The sequence below is a fragment of the Megascapheus bottae genome, chromosome 3 (genome assembly GCF_031878675.1).
Source record: "Megascapheus bottae isolate mThoBot1 chromosome 3, mThoBot2.hap1, whole genome shotgun sequence".
Taxonomy (NCBI): Eukaryota; Metazoa; Chordata; class Mammalia; order Rodentia; family Geomyidae; genus Megascapheus; species Megascapheus bottae.
Window position 1 is genome coordinate 13,370,733 of NC_143511.1, and position 21,456 is coordinate 13,392,188.

Below are 21,456 nucleotides of genomic sequence, written 5' to 3' on the forward strand. Positions count from 1 at the left end.
CAGTATTTTATATCTAGCTTTCGCAAATGAAAGAAAGCATGCACTGCTTGTCCCTCTGAGCTTAGCTTACCTCACTTGTAGTAGTCTTTAAAGGAATTTTCTTCTTAGCCATATTAGGAGGTAAAGAAGAAATTTGCTTTTACAGTTCTGTAATTTCTTGAGATTGGTGCCTTTCATTTGCTTCTCTGTGGATAAGGAGAAAGTTAGACAAGAATATCTTTTTTTCATCCTTCAGCAACTGGCACAAAAAAAAAAGATGTGTAGTTGAGTAGTGGGAATAAAGGAGGATGTTAGCTGCCTCAAATTACTGAATTAGCTTAGCTGATTACGACTGCGATGCCTGCTTTGTCCTTCCATCATTATGCCCTCTGGGAGAAGGCCTGGTGGAACTGGCGACACCTACAACCAATGTCAAAGACACTTTGGATCTGAAGCTAATTTTGCAGAATCCGAGGACACTACCAAACTGTGTGGATAAGAGGACCAAACCTCAGGCAAAAGGGGTGAGAATGTAACTTAGTGGTAGAGTGCTTGCTGAGCATGCATGAAGCCCTGGGTTTGATTCCTCAATAAGACATAAATAGTCCCAACTGACACTTGCTTAAGTGGTAGAGTGCTAGCCAAAGAAGCTCAGGGTCAATGCCCAGACTCAGAATTCAAGCTCCAGGACTGGCAAAACAAACAAAACAAAACAATTCCAGACAGAAGAGTTGGTTTAATTCATTCGGGGCAAAAAAGCCAGAGATAAATTTTAGAAATTGAGATACAGTGCTAATGAGGCATTTGAGGTGAAGAGTAACAAACAGTGAACAAGAGGAGGGAGAAGGATGCTGGAGAGTGCTCTCGGGAGAGGGTCTGGGTAGAGATTTGACAAAGGCCACCATGCTCATGTTTGCCAACAAGGACTTTAGTTCATTTTCTGTAACTGAAACAGAACATCTTAGGGTGGGTATTTATAAAGAAAAGGAGCTTATTTAGCTTGAAGTTTTGGAGGTTAAAGAGCACAGCACAAGCACCTTGACTCTGGTGAGGGCCTTGACAGGGGGAGGGGGAGATGACTTCACAATATTAGGAGTGTGACAGTGGCAAATAGGATAGAAGAGAGATTAAGGAGAGTCGCTGAGCTTCTTTATATTAAATGGTTCTCTGGGGGAACTCATCCAGTTCCAGGAGGCGGATATTAGGTTCTAAGGGTGGTAGGCTCATGATCCTATGACCTTGTCCCAACACCACATCTCTGAAAGTTTCCACCATTTCCTCACCTCACCCCTGGACACCAAGCCTCCATTACATAAACCTAGAAGCCTAGAAGCTGTCATGCAGGTTTATTGATTATGTAGTGACTACTCAAACAGGTTATACAATTATTTATTACTTTAAAACTCATTGAATGAGGGCTGGAAGTTTGGCCTAGTGGTAGAGTGCTTGCCTCACATGCATGAAGACCAGAGTTCGATTATTCGGTACCACATTCATAGAAAAAAGCCAGAAGTGGTGCTGAGGCTCAAGTGGTAGAGCTCTAGCCTTGAGAAAGCCCAAAGACAGTATTCAGGCCCTGAGTTCAAGCCCCAGGACTGGCAAAAAAAAAAAAACCCAACTCATTGAACAAACATCTACTGTGTTTGCTTTCTGTCAGAATATCTACGAGTATCAGGCTTTGGGTTTTTTTTTTTTTTGTCCATCATGGGGCTTGAACTCTGGGCCTGGGCACTGTCCCTAAACTCTACCATTTTGAGCTACAGCATCACTTCCAGTTTTCTGGTGGTTAGTTCAAAGTAGAGTCTCATGGACTTCAGTGCTCAGGATGGCTTTGAACTGTGATCCTCAGATCTTACCCTCTGAGGATTAGAGGCTTGAGCCATTGGTACTCAACAATGTTATCAAATTAAAAGGTTGCTTTTGTTGTCTCAAGATTTTGATCCAAATTGTTTCATTACTTTTGAGCCAGTTGCAAAACAATACATCATGGCAAAGAGCATGTGAAGAGCAAAGCTGCTTACCTCACAGCCTAGATGTGAGAGAAAAGGAACTAGAACAGTGTTCTAGTTCCTTTTGCAGTGTTCTAGTTCCTTTTGAAGCACAACTCAACTAAAACCTCCCACAAGGCTTCACCTCTTAAAAGTTTTTAGCCAGGTGTGGTGGCTCCCACCTGTAATCCTAGCTACTCAGGAGGCTGAGATCTAAGGATCAAGGTTCAAAGTGAGTCCAGGCACAAAAGGACCTGAGACTCTTATCTTCAGTTAACCTCTAGAAAATGGGAAGTGGGGCTTGGCTCAAGGGTATGGCGGTAGCCTTGAGCTGAAGAGCTCAGAGACAGCGCCCAAGCCCAGTTCAAACCCTATGACCCACAAAACAACAACATAAAGTTTCTACCACCTCCCAATAGTGCCAAGTTGGAGACCAAACCTGAGTATATAAGTCTTTTGGAGACACTCCAGATCCAGAGTATAGCACCTAGAAATTTTGCTTTTATCGTATGCTAATTACACTTCAATTTTTACAAGGTCATTGGAGCCAGATGCTAGTGGTCACACCTGTAGTCCTAGCAATTCACGAAGTTGAGATCTGAGGTACACAGTTTAAAGCCATCTTGGGTAGAAAAGTTCATGAGACTCTTATCTCTAATAAACCACCAAAAAGCTAAAAGGAGAATTGTAGGTCAAGTGGTAAAGTGCCAGCATTCAGTGAAAAAAAAGGTAGTTGGGGGGAGGCACACACGTGTGTGTGTGCACATGCACACACGTAGGTGAAAAGTTGCTAAGATATGAAAAGGTATGGAATTAGGAAGCTAATAATGAGGATGATGAGCATGGATAGTGTTGGGGGGCTTTCTTTAGCACAGGAAATATATTTGTGGACATTTATGAATTATTTTAGGATTTAATAATATGTGTGGACATAATTTCTGACAGAAATATAGCTCAGCATTTTTCAAAGGCCATACAAGGGAGAGATGTAGAGAATAATGTCTTGAGGCACAGGCTTCTTTGGGCAAAAGCATCTTTAGTCATACTTGGATCATAAGACTTAAAATAATCAGAATTCTCACCTATCCATGCCCCCATTCCTATTTTTAAAATATTTTATTTTTAGCAGGAGGACATTTATAACCAGGTAAACAAATTAACAGCAGGAATACTGTTTCAAAATCTACAACATTACAGGGTAGATGTTTATGAAGTCAGTGATAGAATGCTCACTAAGCCTGAGTCTTTGGGTTCCATTCCAGGAGCACAAACAAAACCAAACCTAATAAAAATTAATACATGGGGCTGGGAGTTTGGCCTAGTGGTAAAGTGCTTGTCTAGCATGCATGAAGATGGGGTTTCGCTTCCTTGGTACCAAACACACAGAAAAATCCAGAAGTGGTGCCATGGCTCATGGCTCTAGCCTTCAGAAAGCCCAAGAACAATGCTCAGGCCCTGAGTTCAAGCCCCAGGACTGGTAAAATAATAATAATATTGATAATAATGCAAATGTTGCAGAATGTCATTGGCACATTTATGCCTTTTCATTATATAGTTCTTTTAAATTTTATGTCCATATTTTCATCATTAAATATTTGAAAAAATACACAACAAAACCCTTCAAACCTACATTAGGGTCTGCTGTGAATCTCAGAGAAATGAAAACAACTTTCTGATATTAATACAACTCTAGAGATTATTCAGTTTCAGAAACTCATCTATAAGCCTACCATTCTACACTCACCTGTGAAAAAGGGTGCTAACTTCTCCATTCTTGGGAACCACAGGGGTTCCTGTGTCCTGATTTCCAACTAAACAAATTAAATGACCTGGGATAGCTGCTTTGACCCCTGAAATGAGGGATCATCAGCTAAATAATGAGAATCTCATCCAAGGGGATGTCACATTGTCTACTTTGGTGATCGCTTGACACATATGTAGTTCTTCCCATTCTATTCTCCTAATAGACTTTCAGTCTCAGGGACTGGAGTTTGGGGGCCTCAGATTAATGCTGGGATTACCATAATACCCAAGAAAATAAAACCAACTTCTTCAGTATGTCAGTGAAGATTTTGCTGGGTTCTTTTCTCTGCAAGCCTGCTATCTGATCTATCTAGCTTTCTATAAAAGTTTGACTTTGTGTAAATGATTTATCTTCATGTAGTTAATACTACAATTCTCTAATAATGAAACTGATATTATGTGACATCCACATTCACATCTATCAACCGGTTTTCACTATGTACAGTATCAAGTTTTCAGAAGATGACTTCCCTGAAATATATGCACAGGAAAATGATCCATTAGTTATTTGCCTTTCAAAAGGAATTTTACCTGTGAAAGACTGGAATGTTTTTGCAGTACAGCTGTATAATTATTTTAGAAAAACCCTCTTTCAGTTGTTATTTTTATGGTACTGGCCATAATGATAAGAATCACAGACTCACTAAGCTCAGAGATCAGGGAAAGACCACTCAGAGTCTTGGAAAACATTTTTAGGCTCTCAGCAACTGCCATTTATTAATGCCCTCTGTTCTCACTGTGAAATGACAAGCTTAAACAAGCACCCTAAGTAGCTTCCAAGCCCTAAATTTCTGTGATCAATGATTGAACAATGGACAGTCAATCAGCTACCCAAGCAAGCAAATTGAAGCATGTTTCCTGTAGGCACATTTTCAAAGCCTAGAGGTAACCCCCATTAAACAGGTGAAAAATCAAAAGAAGTCTCAAACACAAAACAAATACCAGCTATTTTTTGTCACTATCTGAACATGACATAAAAAAAGGGTAAAGAAGGTTTAAGGTCTAGGGGTATGGCTCAAGTTTAATACCACCAGTTCCTCCAGCAAAAAAAGGGGGGGAGGGTCAAACTCTTTAATATTTATACTTAGCACACAAATTTCCTATTCTCAGATTGAAGATATGTCTACATAATTACAAATAAAATCACATGTCTTCTTAATGATATATCAGCAAAATCAGAAAATTATATATTCGTAAACTATGGCAATGCTTTAATAGTAAAAAAATCGTCTGTTTATGATTTTTTGACATTAATAAACAAATTTACATTTAAATCTCTAATACATGTCTCCAAACTTTAAAGTAATAAATTCCAAATTCCCTAATACCTCTGTGCTAAACAGGATACAATGTTTGCAATGTAAACAGCTGTATGCATTGCAATACCAGATTTTTAAAATGCAGATTTCAGGATCTTTAGAAAAAATACTTTTTACCACTTTCTCTTTAAAACAATGCAATAATCCTTTGAGACATAGGAAACATTTAAACCTAATACTTTTCTTGAAGTTTAAACTTAGAATTACCAAATTGCATTTGTGTTTAGGTATAAATTTATCCATTGTTTTACATAGTATGCTCACAATTTAACCTTGAACAATGTCCACTCATACCCATTCACACACACACACATTCATATGCAAAGATCTTAAAGTGCGCAAAATTAATATCGGCTGTTCATTTTCCGGAAATTTTAGTATCATGAGGGTTTTTTGCTAATCTTATTCTTGTGGGTGACAACCAAGTTTTAAAACAAAGCTTTTTAACAAAGCGACTAGTTGAAATTTATTTTTTCAGAGCTAGTTCCTGATATTAGACATATTACCATAATACCTTTTACAGATGAAAGTTGGGTGGGAGTCTTAAACTTAGGAGAACTAAGACTGAAGTTTGTGTCCTGCCACCAACTGTCTCCAGACTGTCACTTTAGCAGGTTATAGGAAAAAGGAAACTAGAAGCCTGTAGCTGCTTTGTCTGGCCTCTGCTCACCTCAACTGATTGGGAGGGGCCTTACCAGGCCCCAGTGGGGCCAAAACTTTTACTTCCCAGAAATATTCAAATAGATAATAAGGATGTGTGCTTGAGTACACGCAGAAAAAACATAAGGATCCATATTTAGAACTGGTACCAATTTTAAAGACAAAACTGGAGAAGGAAAAATATGTAACACGAACAAGACAGAGAAGCAGAGACTTTTAAGAGACTCCTAAATTTTTGATGGCATGCCGGGCCTTAAACTACCAGAGTGACGGAAAGATAGATTTCCATTTCCTGGTAGCTGGCAGACGGAGGCCATCCTAACCTACCTACAAAAGGCTCTGAAGCTTTGCAGACGCCGCTGTCGCTTGTGGTTACCAGCTATCAGCCATGGTCAACCCCACCGTGTTCTTCTTCGACATTGCCGCCGACGGCAAGCCCTTGGGCCACATCTGCTTCGAGCTATTTGCAGACAAAGTTCCAAAGACAGCAGAAAATTTTCGTGCTCTAAGCACTGGAGAGAAAGGATTTGGCTATAAGGGTTCCTGCTTTCACAGGATCATCCCAGGATTCATGTGCCAGGGTGGTGACTTCACGTGCCATAATGGCACTGGTGGCAAGTCCATCTACGGAGAGAAGTTTGAAGATGAGAATTTCATCCTGAAGCATACCGGTCCTGGCATCTTGTCTATGGCGAATGCTGGGCCAAACACAAATGACTTCCAGTTTTTCATCTGCACTGTCAAGACTGATTGGTTGGATGGCAAGCATGTGGTGTTTGGGAAGGTGAAAGAAGGCATGGAAGTTGTGGAAGCCATGCAGGGGTTTGGGTCTGGGAATGGCAAGACCAGCAAGAAGGTCACCATTACCGACTGTGGACAACTCTAATACATTTGACTTGGTTTATCTTGTCAGACCATTCCTTCTATAGCTGAGGAGAGCACCCTTCCACCCCATCTGCTTGCAATATCCTATACTCTTTGTGCTCTCACTGCAGTTCTTTGGGTTCCATGTTTTCCTTAGTCCCAAGTCTAGCTGGATTGCAGAGTTAAGTTTATGATTATGAATAAAAACTAAACAACAACAACAACAAAAAAAAAGGCTCTGAAACGGAATCAGACATTGACATATAACAAGAAAATTGGACTCAATCAGATACACTTAACACAAAAACATGAATTCAGATGAATGTTTTCACCAAACAGCTATTTTTAGATTTAGACATGCCTTGCCGGTGGGACTCTCAGGCATGCCCTGTTATCCACAAGAAACTCAGAAGGGGGGGGGTGTCAAGGCGTCCCTTGACCACCTAGGCCTTAGAGAGCATGCTGCGTCCAGCCTTCTTTTCTCTCTGTTTTAGGCCCACAGTGCACTTTCTTCAAAACAAAACAAAACACAGACAGGGGGTCGGCCGATACTTACCTCTGGAGGCCTTTGCTTTTCACCTGGGCATCTTTTACAAAAAAGGTTGTTAAAGGAAAACCACTGTTTCTAGAAAAAAGCAATCTTTTATCTCAATAGCATAAATATACAAATTATTAGGAATTGATGAAAGACTTGGGAGCCCTGGTCGGGTGGCTCTCATGGGCATATTTACTGTAGGGAGAAACCTGTATTTGAAACTTGTATTTGCCTGATCCCTATTAATTTTAGTAGCTCCAATTGTTTTTCCAGCCAATAGGCCACTGCTCCCCATGCGATTAGACTGTGGCCTCTAGAATTGGGGGTGCAGTTCTATGCCAATTTTTTCATAACTAATGCAGTTATCATAGAATGTCACAACATCCGTATCTTGTCTCTCCCTAGAGATTATAGGGCGGGTCCTCTTTAAGAGCAGCATCTGGATGGCTCTGGCCAGGACAAGGGGCTTGCCAGTTGCTAAGATGCTGCTAGGCTAGCTACACCCAGGAGCTGGGGCCTGCGGCACTTTCTAGGAGCTGGGAACTTAAGGCCTAAGAGGCAGGCGATTGTAGCTCCTCAGGGACAGGGTGTGGAGGCAGTCCTGCTGTAAGCTTGTGGGGGGAGGAGAGGTCAGAGTCTCCTCGCAGAATATCATTGAGGGGCAGAAAGATATTATTAGGCAATTTTAAATAATGCCTGAGCCATTGAATATCTAAGGGTATGGAGGCAGTCAACACGAAATTGACTTTATCAGGAGCTATTTGCAAGCCAAGGCTAAGAAAGGCTTTAGAAAGTAGATCTGGCTTGTCCTGAGCCACTAACAAAATATCATCAGGGTGTAGGGGAATTGTAAAAAAGGCAATCTTTAAGATCAATGATCATTTTATCCACATAAAAACAATTCCTTGTCAAACACATTTGGTAAAGGCTATTTACAGTGTACATGGCCAAGCATGCACTATGCTGCATTTTCAAGCAGAAAATGTTCCTTATTTGACCACAATTGCAATAATTACATGAAAATTCTTATAAAAACATGAATCTTCTTAATAAACAATCTCCAACTCTTTGCCATTTAACCTTGTTAATCGTTCCCTCCTTGGAGAACCAAGGACATAATTCTTCTAGGGTATTGAAAAATGCCTTTAAGTCTTTCTTTTTAACCCAAGTTCCTCGTGTCTTGAGAGCCTAGGAACGATTCCTGTGACGATGATGCCTGTCCCATGGCCAGTCACTTACCTCTCGCCGTCTCCACTCTCAGCGTTGACCGAGATGTCTCGGGCGGGCCACTCTGAGCTGGTCACACAATCACTTGGATCCAAGTTTTCTTGGAAGACAGCGTTCCTCAGCCTCGCAGCACTCGAGCAGGACGTCAACTAGGGCCAAGAACCTAGAGGGAGGAATGAAAGGGACAGGAGACACGAAGAAGGCAGCAAGACAAGCATCTTGATCAAGCTGCTGTTTATGATTGTACTTTGCTTAAATTCTAGACTATTCTATTTGAAGATGAGAAAAGAAGTGAACTATGGATATTGGGTCTAACTGGCACCATCTTGGCACCATCTTGAAAACTCAGTCCTATCCTTAGGTGAAAGAGTGAAATCTCAGTCCTATCCTTAGGTGATAGGCATGTCTGAATCCCTAGAAGCAGGGGCAAGGACTTGGAAAATAGGTTCCTGGACCGACCTGACCTATACCATGAACTCACAAGAATCTTGGAGCTCCCAAGTTTCCTGTGACCCTGCCACTTGACTATAAGAGTTGGTGAAAGGAGACCTTCACAAAATGTTGTACAGCACAGTGAGAAAACAGAGAAGCCACATTTTGAAAGATTGAATATTTGAGCCTTTATTAAAAAAAAAAAAAGAAGAAACAGCAACTGCATGGTAGACTGTCTTAGACACCAGCATCCAGGAACAAAACTTGCACCCAGCTTTTAAAGACAATAATCATATGCTTGGCGTGGATACCAAGCCTTAACAAAAGCAGACCTTATGTGGACATACTTATACAAGCTCAGGTACCAGCAGAACTTTTCCATCTAGGGAAAATACACTTCAATTTCCCAAAAAGTGCAGAATCTGTAATCTCAGCAATTAGGAGAGAGAAGCAGAAGGAGGGATTGTGAGTTCAAGTCCAGCCTGGGACATAGAGAGTTGCAGGCCTCCTTGGGATACATTATACAGCCAGACCCTGTAGCTGACTGACAGTGACAGGGATATTGCTATTTCTGTAATTTTAAGAAATCGTTAGGACAACTCCAATGAAACACCTGTTCAAAATGATCAAGACCTACTTTAATCTTCCAGGGATACTTGGTGGCTTTTCTGCCCCATAACCCTAAAATTGTGTGAAAGGATTTCTTTCTTCTAGGTCAAAACAGAGGCTGTGTGCCCTCAAAGTTCCTGTTCACCAAGACTCATTTGCACAGCACTTCACTGGCTCTGAAATATTCCTCCATTTTTTGCTACTGTAAGAGGGACTTTAGTAGCTGCTTTTGCTGAAAAACACACAAACCATCTAATAAGGGAATGAAAACCCATCATCCCCGCCTCCACTTTGTATCTATAGCCTTTGCCCTGAGCCATGCTATCCTGCAGTGGTCAACTTGCAACCATTTTGAAAGTCTGGAAGGATCAACAACGGCTGTCAATGACTTATAATAAGGCTCCCAACTGACCAATACTGAGACAATGAGCTGCCAAGACCACCTGTGACTGCTACAACTTAAACACACTTGTGACTAAGACTAATTTAACAAATACTTCCCCTGTTTCCAATTCCTCCTTCTACTTAAAGCTATAGTAAATGTCTTGGGGAAGAAGAGGAGATGGGGTAAATCTCTTTTCCCCAACCCAAACATATTGGGATAAGTGCTCCATCCAACCTATTAAACCTAGGAGTTTGGGCCAGAGACCTAGAATCCCCAACCTTAAGGCCTTCTCCAATTCACTTAAGGGAAACCAAGGAAGGAAGAATGAATATAGATACTAATATCAAGAGACAGCCCTTATAAAGTCTAGGTCTCCAGTTCCAGGCTGGGGGAGGGGAGACCACTTCCCAACCACTTCCTTATTTTTCAGTGCTTAAGGGAAAAGCTCACAACAATGGAAGTCAAATAGCCTCTCTAGAGGAACAACTGGGAAATTAGCATTTCTGAGAGGTGTGAGGGAAACTCAGATTCTTCTCTCTCAGCATGTTGAGTGTAAATGCACAATTGCTGATTAAGACATTTAAATATTGGTGAATGTAGGATTTTTTCATATGTAAAAATCGGAGCTTTAAAATCAGCCAAGTCTTTTCACTTATTTAGACACTAGAAGGAAAGTTGTTTCAAAATTCTCCCAAAAGACAGTTGTGGTTAAATTCTAGGAAGATCAGACATATTTAAACCCAGTAGAAAAAGGAGAGGGTGATTTGCTTCAGTGCTTCATAATATAATCGGACCTGTGGACACCGCAAGTAAACACAGCAACAGGATAAATGAGTGCTGGGTCTCATGGGGAGGTGCAAAACAATTATAGCAAATCGGATTTCCGTTGTCGTTTTATCAACTTGCTTGGTCTTTTGGTGGATAATTGGAGCACATCTGCATTAAATAATTCTCAAGTTCTCAGATCAACTCCACAGTTTCAGGCAATTTACTCAGTCGGTACTCGTCTCAGCCCGAAGCCATGGCACGTCTTTCGTTTGGCGCGAATTACAAGGAACATCAAGAAATACTTATATACCACAGACCTGGAGTTAAGTCTTGTGTGAGGGTTTGGTGACTCAATAAAGAGCACTGGGGAGTTGGGAGTGCCGGCATCCGGAGGACACAGAAGAGAGTAAAGTTGGGGGTCTAGCGGAGGGGTCGCGAGCACACCTCATCTCTGATTGGTGGAGCCGGTCAGACTTTTCTTTATGGCGTCACCGAGTACCTGCCTGTAGAAAAGCCCCGTCTCCGTGACGTCACGCCTCGCTGACCAATGAAAGGCTTCGGTCTGCAGCCCCAAGGAGGGTTGTGGGCCCTCCTTTTTTTTTTTTTTCCTTTTTTTTTTTTTTTTTTTTTGTGAATGAAGCTCTACGGAACAGCCCTCCTGGGGTCCCCCGGGAGTCTCGGCCCGCGGTGCTTCAGTACCTCAGCTGCAGCCTGCGTGGCCGCGGTGGGCGCGCGCGCTTGCCCTGGGCAGCCCCCACCGCGGGCCGCAGAGCGGTCGCCTCAGCTTTAGGAGCGGGCTGGGGGCGCCCGCGGCGGCAGGAGGCGCTGTAGCGAAGGCTGCGCTGCGGGTCCTGCGGCCGCCGGGGGAGAGAGCGGGGCGGGCGCCACGGGGCGGGCGCCGTGGGCCGGGCCCCTCCTCCGGCTCCTGCGTGGCCGCCTCCCTCAGGCTCGGCCGTCCCTGCAGCGCTGCTGTTCAGCGCCCGCCGCCCCGGGCGCTCGCGCGCGGGGCTGGCGGGGGGCCTCTGCGGGCTAGTGGGGTGCGCGGGGCCATGGTCGTGGCCCCCTGACGGGCTGCGGCCGCCTCCATGAAGCGGAAGAACGAGCGGCGGCAGAACTGGGCCACCGCGCCCCCCTGCTCGCGGCGCTCCTCGTCCACCTCACCCAGCGTGAAGAAGAGCCGCAGCTCCACGTCGCAGGAACTGTCCCGCCTGGACCAGCAGGACAACCTGTACCTGAACATCACCGGTGAGCCGGCGAGCGAGCGCGTGGCGGGGGCCCCGGGTCCACCCACCCGGGTCTGCCCAGTCAGGGCCCGACTGGCACGCCTTCACCCCCACCTGCAGAAAACCTCCAGCCGCCACACCCCCTTTTAGGGTCCCCAATTCCTCCCGGGAGCGCACCCCCCCCACCTCGAGTTCCTAGCTGCGTGGGCTTCGAGCTGTAACTTTCCCCCTTACACCCTCCTCCACCCCCCTCCCCCGGCAAGGTGGGCCTGGGGTCACCTTTCTAAATTCCCAGCTTTAGTTTGCGCTCCGGAGGTCCGGTTCTGCCCTCAGGCTTTTCCCGACTTACTGCAGACCTGGAGGATCCGGAGCTCGGTGGGGGTCACACGTGCGCCCGAGCCTCCCGGCCCCCGGATTCTCCGAGGTCGCCGAGCTGGGCCGGCTGGGAATTACCCTTGTGTTGCAATCCCCCCCCCACCGGTTCTTTCGGGAGGGACCCCCACCTGGGGTCGCTTTCCCCAGCTGGCGCGGGAAGCCAGAGCCCCCCCAGTTCTGTCCTCACTGCCCTTCCTCTCCCCGACGTGCACCCACGCGCTCCCGGACCTCCTGGGAAATCTCTGCGCCCCCCCCCCCCTCGCCGCTCCAGTGCTCCGGGAAGGAAGGTGTCGTGTTGGTGGCTTTTGAACCAGTCAGCATGCTGGATGCCCAGAGCTGTCACTTTTGAGAAATTCCAGCCAGCCAGAGCAGGAAGAAAAGCACCACTCTCCGGTACTGATTTTTGATTAGTACTGGTTTTTGATTAGTGCTGGTTCGACCATGCTTGAGGACTACATCCAGTTCGGCAGCTGTGTCTTTGCAAGATTGACGCCGAAACGCGCGAAGGCATTTCGCGGGATGGATGTGCGTGGACACGCTTTGTCAGTCGCGTGGCTGTCCACAGCGGAGAGGGGATTTGTTGTTTTCGGTGGCATGATTGTGTCAACCTCGGTGTGGGTTTGTAGAAACGATTTCCCGCCCTTAAGGCCTTTGATAAACGAGGTAGGCTGTGCAGAGGTGAGAACACGGATTTAGGAAGGTTTGGAGAGTTTAATTTAGTAGAAAGTGTATTCTGGGTTGAGGGACAATCTGAAAGCGAAAGTCCATTTTAAATGTAGGTGAAATTAGAGGAGAGATGTCTTCGTGTTTGGAATTGAGGAAGAAAAACAAAGGGGTGCTCTTGAGTACCCCTCTCTGGCAGGCAGCTGCTGGGGTGCGAGAGGTTCCCGCTGTAGGGGGTGAAAACAGTGTGATGAAGTGGAGAATCCAAGTCCTTCCGAGGAGGAAAGGGGGGGGAATTGTTATTCGTGACTTCTTAAGAGGATCTTTGTTTAAAAGCATTTAGATTTAGGGCAAACTATGCACTTCATAACTTGTATACCTGGTGCTTGTCTTTTTGAGGCAGCAAATCTTAAGTGTCTCTTGAATTTTCCCAAATAGACACGCATATACATGTATTTGTTCTTCCCCTTACCTTTGCAGGGCAGCATACACTGTTTTGCACTTTGTATTTGCAGTACATTTTAGCTAATTGTCCAAATAAAACCTGCCTAATATTTGCTTCATTTTTAAAGCTGGTCCTGGGTGCTCTGGCACTGCTCAAGGCTGGCACTCTACCACTTGAGCCACACACTTCCATTTCCAGCCTTTTGCTGGTTATTTGGAGGTAGTAAGAGTTTCTGCCAATCTCGGACTCAATCTGCCCCCACCTGGCTCTGACTCTGGGATTTTAAGATTTCAGCCTTCAGGCTTGCTACATTTATTTATTTTTTTTTCTTGTGCTTAGCCTGGTGTATGTACTCAGGGCCCAGGTACTGTCTTTGAGCTTTGTGCATAAGAGCTAGCACTGTATCACTGGAGCTACATTCCACTTTCTTTTTTTTTTCCCTTGTGATTAACTGGAGATAAGAATTTCAAACTTTCCTGCCAGGGGCTGACTTCAAACCTAATCCTCAGATCTTAGCCTTAAGAGTAGCTAGAATTACAGATGTGAGCCAGCAGTACCCAGCTTCATTTGCTTTTTTTTTTTTGCATTGGCTGTTGTCCTGGGGCTGGACCTCTATCTCTGAGCTCTTCAGCTCAAGGCTAGCACTCTACCACTTGAGTCACAGCACCACTTCTTGTCTTCTGGTGGTTAATTGGAGCTGAGTCTCTTGGACTTTTGTGCCTGGGCTGACTTTGAACCCTGATCCTCAGATCCCAGTCAACTGAGGAGCTAGAATTACAGGCATGAGCCACCTATGCCCGGCTTTCATTTGCTTTCATTACTGCTTAGGCTAAAGATTATCTGGGTTTCTGTTGATGACATTTTAGGTTATTTTCAGTCGAGAAGATTTTGCATTTTTATGGTGTTGAGGATGGAGCTTTGGGCCCTGCACATGCGTTTATCACTGAGCTATACTTGTAGCAAAAAGGTTTTTGATGGCAGTGGAGTAAGTCCTCCATCCTGGGTATGAATGTGCTCAAATGCATCAGCTTTAGAAAATAACAAGCAGAATATCAAGGAGGTTCAGTACATTATGTAAAATGAGAATACTGCTAGATTACAAGCCACAGCCTGTATGTAAGATGTTAACTCCTGGGGAAGAAACGCGGGTTTAAGGTCAGCTTTCCCTGAGATTTCTCCAGTCATAATAGTGTTGTCTTTCTGGAAAAAATAGCAGTAAAATAGTCTGCTTCAGTATGATGTACAAGAAACATCAAAGTAACATTAAATGCAGATTTTGGATTGCTTTGTATTCATTACTTGTGTGTGGGGGGGGGGGTAGGAGGGAGCTTCTGAGGCCTGTGCTTTTACTTAGTAAAGGGCAATTGATCCCTGGTTCCTGGCTTGCCGTCCCCCCCTTTTTTTTGTCAACTCTGGGGCTTGAACTTCGGTCCTGGGCGCTGTGCCTGGGCTCCTTTTTGCTCAAGGTTAGCACTCTACCACTTGAGCCAGTACTACTTTCTGCTTTTCTTGTGATTAACTGGAGTTAAGAGTCTCTTGGACTTAGTTGTTCAGGCTGGCTTTGTACCATGATCCTCAGATCCCAGCCTCCCTGAGGAGCTAGGATTACATGAATTAGCCACCAGTGCCTGGGTCCATGTTTTTTCTTAATTTAAAAAGCAGCACCAGTTTGTGTTGTTTTAAAATCAAGCCTTACTAAAAGAGAAATAATCTTCTCCCGTTTTTTTCACCCTTTAATTTTTTGTATCTTCCGGTTTCTAGAAATTGTGCTCTACCTGCATGATTTATTTAGAGGTTAATAAATAAGTACAGATTTGGGAATCTGTTAGACTCTATTACAGATGGCTGCAGTGGTACCGGTAGATGTCTAACTATATTAATGTTGACTGTATTTGTGGAGTAAATTTCTAGAGTGAAAATATGAGACCAAAGTATATATAAATGGATCCATCAATGGGTGATAGGATTGCTGTGAATAATCAGGAATGACCATGATTGCATGGGCATATTTTCAGTTCTTTTGGATACATACCTAGGAGTAGAATTACTGGGTCACAAAGTAACTCCATGTTTGACATTTTGAGGAACTGCAGCATATTCAATTTGTAATAGAATTCCTGGGGATACTAGGAGATTTCATGTGTTTGCATTTAATTTAGAATGCTTACTCTTTGTTTTTCTTTTATCATTCTTCTAGCCAGACACAGCACTATCTTAGCCATTTACTTAATCTCTCTCTTACTATGAAGAGAGTGAAAGGGGTTTAATTCTCACCCTCATCTTGAGGCCATTCACTTAGTCCTCAGTGTATCATGCAAAGGAAAGATTCCAAGCAATGTGAACTATACATAGTGCTATAGAAAACTGAATTAAAGGTATCAGAATGAACTGTTACTGTTTTGGGAAGCTATGGGAAAAGAAGTGAGGAGGATTTTCAGTTGGATTTGGAATTAAATTAGTTAACTCTCAAGGTGGTAGAAATACCAAGAGAATACAAGCGTGCATTTGATTTTCCTATGAAATTTCTTCCTGCCAGAGGGCTGAAAATTTTTAAATTTTCCTATCTGTTTTTGTTGGTCATTGGGCTTGATCTCTGGGTCTGGGCACTGCCCCTGAGCTCTTCAGCTCAAGGCTGCCGCTCTACTCCTTGAGCCACAGTGCCACTTCCAGTTTTCTGATGGTTAATTGGTGATGAGTCTCATAGATTTGGGTACCTGGGCTTTTGAACTGAGATCCTCAGATCTCAGCTTCCTGAGTAGCTAGGATTACAGGCATGAGCCACCAGTGCCTGGCTTCAATTTTCCCATCTTTGCATTAAAGGATGTTGCATTTTCTTTCCTCTTTATTAGTAAGAATAAGAGCATTTTAAACATTCTGCCACTATTTCATAAGTTCTGTGCTTGGTCATTTGTATGATTTGATAGTTGATACAAACCTTTGACTTATTTTTATTTTTAAAAATTTCTGATGAGAGCCAGGTGCCCTGTAATCCTAGCTACTCAGGCAGCTTAGGTCTGAGGACTGTGGGCCAAAGGCAGCCCAGGCAGAAAAGTCTGTGAGACTGTTATGGCCAATAAACTACACAGAAAAAGCCAGAAGTGGTACTGTGGCTCCAAGTGGTAGAGTACTAGATTTGAACACAAAGAGGCTCAGGGACAGCACCCAAGCCCTGAGTTTAAGTCCCAGGACCAGCAAAAAAATTCTGACTAGAAAAGAAAATTAGTAATAACTATTAGCTAAAAGATTCTTGATAGTCTTAAATTTGTATACTTTAAAAAGGTTTACTGTATCTACCATTCAATTTTGAGATTTAGACATCTATTAAAGCAATAAATAGTTTTATTGGGGAAATAACACTTGAGGTCAAGATTGGCATTTTAGAGCTGGGAGTGTGGCCTAGTGGTAGAGTGCTAGCCTAGCATGCACGAAGCCCTCCTTGGATTCTTCCTTGGATTCCTCGGTACCACATACAGAGAAAAAGCTGGAAGTGGTTCTGTGGCTCAAGTTCCAGCCTTGAGAAAGCACAAGGATAGTGCCCCCAGGACTGGGGGAAAAAAAGAAAGAAAAGAAAAAGATTGTCACATTAAAACACTGGTTATTAGTAGTATACAGGTTACTCTTTAAATGAAATTAAACAGATACAGCACTGCCTCTTTCCCTTTTTCTCTAGGATTTTAAAAATTCACAGAGGACAGCGTTAAACAGGGATAGTTTCTTTAATTCAAGAAGTATTTACTGAGTGCTTTCTGTATAAAATACTCATAATATACATTGTTTGCAGTGATAGAAGCATTGTTTTCTGGACAGTGAGCAACACTGTTACCTATATCCTGAGTGAAGGAGAAAACAAATTCATTTTCCATCTAGATTCATGTCATAGTTATTATTAAATTATTAAATAAAGATGGTTACATCTCAGGAATTGGAAGGAGCTCATCAAAGTTTGAATTGCTCATTGGTCTTCTTGTTTGTGATTTGGTTTTGTATTTTTTAATTAGTACAGTATGTGAATTTGTTTTGTTGATTTTTATGCTTGCTTAATTCTTCAGCATCTTCAATTTAGGTAGTTTATGTTAAATCTTATTACTTGTATATCCTAGTACATTTAAGTTTCAATCGTTTCTATTGATGGGCACATAGATATAGGAATGTGGAATAATTGTGTTGGTGAGACAGTACTAATGCCAGCAATTTCCTAGTCAGTACAAATAAATGGTGGCTGCTCCTTTGGATGGAACAGATCTCCCCAATTCTTGATGAGGTTAGGGAAAGCTGGACTGAAACCACATTCTGGAGTTTTAGGCTGGAAAGAGGGCATGAAGTGCATACAAATAACCTAGTGGATTTTGACAAATGGGAAAAAGAAATAGATAATAGAGGCCCTTTAGGGCTCATCCTGTTTTCCAGATTGACCTTGCTTTCAGCCCAGATTTTCCAGATGCCATTTATTTGACAAATACTTAATGAATAATACTGTCAAAAGCTGACAATAGAGCTGTGCGGCTGGGGGTAATCTCTGCCACTACCGAAGGGTTTGTTTTCTGTGTTCATTATGGAAATAGAACTTGGAAGGTATAAGAGAGAGACCAGGTAGTGGTTGAAACCTGGTGCAGAAACATTGATGGAAGTGTTGCCTCTCTGAGTCAGACTAAGCTAGAGGCTTATCACAGAGGCTGATCACAGATTATTAGCAATCTCTTGAGACCTGGATTCTCTCATGTGTCAGATTGGCCCTGAAAATGAAGGGAGGAACAAGCCAAGCACCTGGCCTGGCATTGGCACACACTTGCAGGTGACTAGGGCTGTACATTTGTGCTTGATCTGGAACAGCTGAAATAGGAAAAAGGCTGCTTCCAGCTGAGAAGCAAGCAGTTCCTCCATGCACATACTTGGACACCACGTTCAGTGAGTCAGCACCGTGGAGATGCAGTGAATGTTCCTCTGCTTCTGACAGCGATCCTGGCAGAAAGGCTCCTGAGGAGGCCTGCTCAAGCTCTGCAGAGCCCTGGAGGAGAAAGGAGGAGGAGGAGGAGGAGGAGGAGGAGGAGGAGGAGAAAGGAGGAGGAGAAGAGAAAAGAGGAAGAAGAGGAGGAGGAGGAGGAGAAGGAGGAGGCGGCTGAGACTGGCACTGCCTTGTCATCTTTTGCCTTAGGAGAAATGTTAAGGGTTTTCTTTATTAGAGGAAGAATTAACCTAAGCTGTGACTGCATTCTTGAACTATTGTGATGTATTGTTATTATATTGAAGAGTTTGTAGGTTGCCTGCTGATATTAAGTAGCATTTAAATTTCTGGGAACGGGCTGTTTTCTTAAAGATGCACAGGTAGGAAGTTATAGAAAAGTGAAACAAACATTATTTGATTCCTTACTGATAGACAGTACAGTTTTCAGAGTGGTTAATTGAAAACCTGATGATACCCCTTTCCATTTAAAAATAGTATTTTACAGGTAGTTATCCAAAAGATTTGACCCCAGCATTGCAAATTACTGTCAGAGAGGACCTTTCCTGTGATTTTTTTTTTGCTTGTTTGTAAAACAGATTGACTTTCAAAGGATTTTTACATAATGTACAGCACACAAACACAAACTTAGGGTGGAGAGTTCTATATAAATGAATCTTTAAATTTAGTTTTTATTGGTAGTAAAATATTTTAGTAGCCAGCATTTTCTTTTCCTTCCTAATTTGCAGAATATTTTTCACTCCTGTAAATCTCTTTAAGATCCCATTGTTTTTATAAATGATCTGTAAATTGAGATGAAAACATGGTCAGGTTGTTTATCTGAAAATCTTGCATTCTTTATGTAGAACAATCACCTTTCAGAGGGTGGTACACAGGTGCAATGGCTGTTGTTGCAGAAAGGGAAGAATTTGTAGTAGAGACAGAAAATGAAATGATTGGGCATGAGCTATTCAGTCTGCCAGTATTGTTTCTTTCCATTATCATTATTATTATTATTATTTTAGGTTCCAGAGTTATTTAATTGTAGCTTACCTGATGTACTGACATCCACTATTAGGTAGAGAGAACTGTAGACAACAATTTCCAAAATAAGATAATTTTTTAAGGTTTCTAATTGAAGTCAAGGATATTGAACTGCATGGTGTTTGTCACATCTGGACTCCACTTTCTATGAAAATTTACACCCTCTCTCTCTCTTCTTTTTCTGTAGCTTTTCATGGATACTGCTACAACAAAGGTATTCAGATCCTAGACTACTTTGTAGTTCTTTCTGGTGATTTTTACATTGTAGAGTTTGCTTTGTTGTGATTCTTGGTGCCATCCTTTCCTGTTTGCTTGTCCTAAATGTAGTCTTGGTAGACTGAATTTTCTGCTTACCAGTTACCTTGAAAATTGTCTACTTCCAATAAGCTTTATTGGTTCTATGTATAGATAGTAATACTTTCAGTATTAGTGTGACATTTTATTGAGATAATAATGAAGGTGAAGTTTGGGGTAGTAGATATTTATGATAACACTAAACTTCCTCTTTTAATTGAATTATGTTGGCAAGCTCTTGCTGAAAGGATGTTTATAATGAGTTAACAACAGCTATTTTTTTCTTTGTTTCAACTTAGGAGTTCTTTGTAGGCATTTCTATGCTTAATAGACAGAAATAATCTTATTACTGCCTGATGAAAAAGAAAAATTTCATGAAATGGTAGCTACATTAATTTAAAGAATAGAGGAATGAATATGTATTCTACTTGGGGTGATTTGCTGGGGTCAAATCTAGAGGCACTTGAATGATAAATATTATGCTACCACTGGGCTTCATCCTCTACCCCTGTTCTTGTCATCATTGTCTTCTCTTTCTGTTAAGAAAGGATTCTGATTCATTTTATTTGCTATCATCTCATTTGTGCCCCAATTTGAATTCATGTCTTTTTTTTTTTGCCAGTCCCGGGGACTGAACTCAGGGCCTGAGCACTGTCGTTGGGCTTTCTCCAGCCTCAGCACCACTTCCAGCTTTTCTATGTATGTGATATCGAGGAACCAAACCCGGGTCTTCATGCATGCTAGGGAAGCACTCTACCACTAGGCCAAATTCTTGGCCCCCTGATTCACTTTTTTAGGCCCCTCAAATAACGGCAGCTAGCAGAAGAGCAAATCTAATTATGCACACACACACACACACACACACACACACACACACATTTTTCTTTTCTTTTTGATGTCAGTCTTGTGGCTTGAACTCAGGGCCTTGGCACTGTACCTGAACTTGCTTTCTTACTCTTTCCCTCCCTCCCTTCCTCCCTTGCTTTCTTCTTTCTTTCTTTTTTTTTTTTTTTTTTTTTTTTGCCAGTCCTGGGCTTGAGCTCAGGGCCTGAGCACTGTCCTTGGACTTTCAAAAGGCTAGAGCTCTACCACTTGAGCCTCAGCACCACTTCCGGCTTTTTTCTATGTATGTGGTACCGAGGAATCGAACCCGGGTCTTCATGCATGCTAGGCAAGCACTTTAACCACTAGGCCAAACTCCTGGCCCCTGTCTTTCTTTCTTTTGAACACAGTTTGAAGCCAGCCCAGACAGGACCATGTTTGAGACGTCTCTCTCTAGTTAATCATCAAAAAGTCTGAAAGTAAGCAGGACATGGTGGTCACGCCTGTAATCCTAGCTACTCAGAAGGCTGAGATCTGAGGATCAAGGTTCAAAGCCAGCCTGGGCACAAAAGGACCTGAGACTCATCTCCAACTAACCTCTAGAAAATGGGAAGTGGGGCTTGACTCAAGGGTAGGGAGGTAGCTTGAGCTGAAGAGCTCAGGGACAGCACCCAGACCAAGTTCAAGCCCCATAACCCCCTCCAAAAAAAAAAATTAAAAAGCTGGAAGTAGTGCTATGGCTCAAGCAGTAGAGCAAAAAGAAAAGCTCTCAGAAAAAAAAAAAAACAGAACAATAAGGGTTAGAAGCGTAGCTTAAGTATTAGAGAATTAACAAGTAGTAACAAGTAGGAGGCTTTGAGTTCAAACCCCAGTATCACAAAATGTAAGGTGTAACCTTATTCATCTTTTACACGGCTCCTTTAATTCTTTTTTTTTAATTATTGTTGGGATAATGTATAGAGGGGTTACAGTTAGATTCGTCAGGTAGTAGGTGCATTGCTTCTTGCACATTGATACTGCTTTTCATGTTTTTGTCCCTGTTTCCCTCCCTTACCCCCTCAGCTCCTTTAGTTCGTAGTGTT

General features: G+C 42.7%; 2 protein-coding genes and 1 pseudogene across 14 annotated transcripts in view; all 3 read left to right on the forward strand.

Annotated features, from left to right (window-relative positions):
* The window catches only part of Prxl2c (peroxiredoxin like 2C), a 79,796-nt gene that overhangs the window by 44,632 nt on the left and 13,708 nt on the right, over positions 1-21,456 (forward strand). The gene's annotated exons all lie outside the window — the stretch shown is intronic.
* On the forward strand, positions 6,100-6,837 carry LOC150064978 (peptidyl-prolyl cis-trans isomerase A pseudogene; annotated as a pseudogene).
* Cdc14b (cell division cycle 14B) overlaps positions 11,474-21,456 on the forward strand; it is a 108,865-nt gene continuing 98,882 nt past the window's right edge. For 5 of the 13 annotated variants that reach the window (XM_090329557.1, XM_090329556.1, XM_090329559.1 and 2 more), the window contains exon 1: positions 11,486-11,814. In XM_090329557.1, the coding sequence (XP_090185683.1) occupies positions 11,655-11,814 (160 nt within the window). In that variant the 5' untranslated portion in view covers positions 11,486-11,654. Of the gene's footprint in view, positions 11,815-21,456 lie in introns of all 13 variants that reach the window. The other 8 variants (XM_090329563.1, XM_090329562.1, XM_090329566.1 and 5 more) reach the window with 6 other exon arrangements.